General features: G+C 38.3%; 1 protein-coding gene across 1 annotated transcript in view; it reads left to right on the top strand.

Annotated features, from left to right (window-relative positions):
- Positions 1-931: 931 nt before the first annotated feature.
- Positions 932-2,913, top strand: part of LOC105315423 (E3 ubiquitin-protein ligase TRIM71-like) — a gene marked incomplete at its 3' end in the record, with an annotated part of 5,395 nt that continues 3,413 nt past the window's right edge. Inside the window, exons 1-3 of the mRNA XM_020006159.1 lie at positions 932-1,461; positions 2,530-2,708; positions 2,778-2,883. Coding sequence (XP_019861718.1) covers positions 932-1,461; positions 2,530-2,708; positions 2,778-2,883 — 815 coding nt within the window. The remainder of the gene's footprint in view (positions 1,462-2,529; positions 2,709-2,777; positions 2,884-2,913) is intronic.

Genomic DNA, 2,913 nt, shown 5'->3' with positions numbered 1-2,913 from the left:
ATTTCTCAACATTTCTGTCTGATAACTAATGAGCTGTAAAGTATGTCATTTACATTAGCAAGGTATTCCCCTTTACGATATTTACAGAAAAGATGAAAATTAATCATTGTAATTGTAATCCATTTCTCAGTTAGTTCATTTTCTTTGTTACTGTATAAAAACATGTTGTTGTGTAAATAAGACCTACAATTATTACTTTCAAAATTATTCTTTGTATTTTATCGCTATTGTAAAGACAGGATTCATTATGTATTATCGTAACTTCCTTTTTTCACAACATGTACAACTTTTTACTTGTGTCTAGCTAAATTTCTTTAGCCTTTTTCTTCTACCTTCTTCATTTGCTTGTCATTGCATGCAGATTTGGTCAATATAGGACTCTCACTCATTCACAGCCTTCCCGGCCTTCTCTTCTTATCCTCTACTTTGTTTGCATTCTCATTCATTATCCTTTACTAGATCTAGACTCTACTGTTTGTTATAATAATTAAAGGAATGTATATACTATCATAACTTCCTTTAGTCACAAGACTATAGATTAGACTCTATAGAATATTCCAAGAGGTCATCAGGGATATCCCCAGGCTACTGTTATTCAAGAGTTTGTTCTTGCTCTATCTTCATACTCTTAATTTTTTATTATTTTCTCAAAATGACAGCCAAACCCTTTTCATCTTCTCCTGGTCTCCTCAAGCTGGAGGAACAGCTCACCTGTCCTGTGTGTCTTGACCACTATACCAACCCTAAGACTTTACCTTGTCTACATTCATTTTGTCAGCATTGTCTGGAGGGATTACCTCTGGATAAGAAGAATGAGACCTATTACCTTTCTTGTCCCACTTGTCGTCATTGTACAGAGTTACCAGAAGAAGGAGTAGGAGCCTTTCCTGTAGCATTCACTCTCAACAACCTGAAAGAAATACACAGTTTAATGAAGAAAGTAGCTGATCCTCAACAGGTTGCCTGTGACAACTGTACTACAGCTAATGCCACTGGATACTGCAAAGACTGCAGTAAGTTCATGTGTGCTGATTGTATCTCTACCCACAAGAAATGGGCCGACTTTTCTAACCATCAGCTGACAAATCTTGATGAGGTGGCAGCTTCTGTCTCTTCTACTTCTCAATTGCTAGCTCAAGCTAAACAGGAGACTCTAATTTGTTCAATACCAAGTCATGATGAGCCATTGAAGTATTTCTGTGACACATGTGATGAATCTATCTGCCGTGATTGTATTATGCTGACTCATAAAGATCACAAGTATAACCTAATAGCTGAGAGTTATATTAAACACAAAGAAGTACTGGAGGAATCTCTTAATCCAGTAAAAGGGAAAATCAAAACACTCAAGAAGGTTGTTTTTGCTTTATCAAAAAGAGAGGGTGAGATCAGAGAGAAAGGAGAAGGAGTATTAGAACAAATACATGAAATGGTTGAGGAAATGGTGAATGTTCTTCGTCAGTCAGAGAGGAAACTGACTGAACAGGCAAAGAGGGTCACTGATAATAAATTAAAGGTGCTGTCAGAACAAATCAAATCAGCAGAAATAAGTTTGAGTCTTCTGGAGGATGTTGAGGATTATGTGGAACAGAGTCTGAAGACGGGCAGTCCTCAACAAGTCCTGAGGTCTAAGAAACAAATGATGGAGCGTATGAGTGAAGTTACTGCAGGGATTAATGTGGAGGAGTTACAGCCAAAGGAAAAGGCCGACTTTGTATTGAGTAAAGATATCAAATCGCTACATCACATTGGTGATATTGTGAGCTACTCATCTACTGCACTGCAGCAGTGTAGAGTAAAGATTTGTCGTATTTCACCTGCTGGCAAAGCAGTTTCATTTTCGCTATCAATGGAGGCACCAGATTCATCTCTTTTGTCTGTTCCCCTCTCTTCTCTCAAGTCAGTCAAGTGTAGTTTAGTACCAGTTGGTAAAGGTGATCAACCCATTCACACTACAGTCACCACCAGCACTGATCCTGGAGTGTATAGGATACAGTGTAACCCTTCAACCAGTGGTACTCATACAGTAAAAGTACAAGTATATGATGTACAACTTGAAGATACCTCACTAGTCATCCCTTTCAATCCTTACCTTGATAACATCACTCCAGTATGTACTATGACTCAGCTGAAGGGTCCCTGGGGAGTTGCTGTAAGTGATGACAATCATGTTATAATAACTGAGTGTAGTGGTCACTGTGTAACAATACTGGATAGAGAAGGAAAGAAATTGAAATCGTTTGGAGGGGAAGGAGGAAGTGGTAATGTCAAGTTTTCTTTTCCTAGTGGTGTAGCCATTACTCCAGACAAATTTATTCTTGTATCTGATGAACACAGGATCCAGAAGATAAGCATGGATGGATACCTTATAGCATCTGTTGGTGAGGAGGGCAGTGGACCACTACAATTCAGTAGTCCTTCTGGTATGGCCATTTCTCCTATAACAGGACAGATTTATATTGTTGATAATAATAATAATCGTATACAAGTTTTGAATCCTGATTTAACCTTTTCTCATTCATTTGGTAGTGATGGATCAGCTAATGGACAGTTACAGTGTCCATATGACATTGCTATTGACAGTCAAGGTTTGGTTTATGTCCCTGATTTTAATAATCATCGTGTGCAGAAGTTCTCTCCCGATGGGAAGTTTGTGGGTCAGTTTGGCACCAAGGGATTTGGTCCTGGACACCTCAAGTATCCTGCAGGTATAACAATAGACACTGCAGCTACTGGTCTAGTGTATGTTAGTGAATGGGGCAATGATCGTATCTCAGTCTATACTAGTGATGGCGTGTTTGTCAATAGTTACGGAAGCAGAGGAAGTAAATTTGGCCAGTTTTGTCGTCCTATTGAACTATCATTTGATAAAGATGGGTTTTTGTATGTTTGTGATCATATTTATAATCATTT

The sequence above is a fragment of the Amphimedon queenslandica genome, unplaced genomic scaffold (genome assembly GCF_000090795.2).
Source record: "Amphimedon queenslandica unplaced genomic scaffold, v1.1 AMPQUscaffold_10307, whole genome shotgun sequence".
In the NCBI taxonomy this organism is placed as follows: domain Eukaryota; kingdom Metazoa; phylum Porifera; class Demospongiae; order Haplosclerida; family Niphatidae; genus Amphimedon; species Amphimedon queenslandica.
The sequence above is the reverse complement of the archived record's forward strand: the minus strand, read 5'-3'. Positions and strand labels throughout refer to the sequence as shown.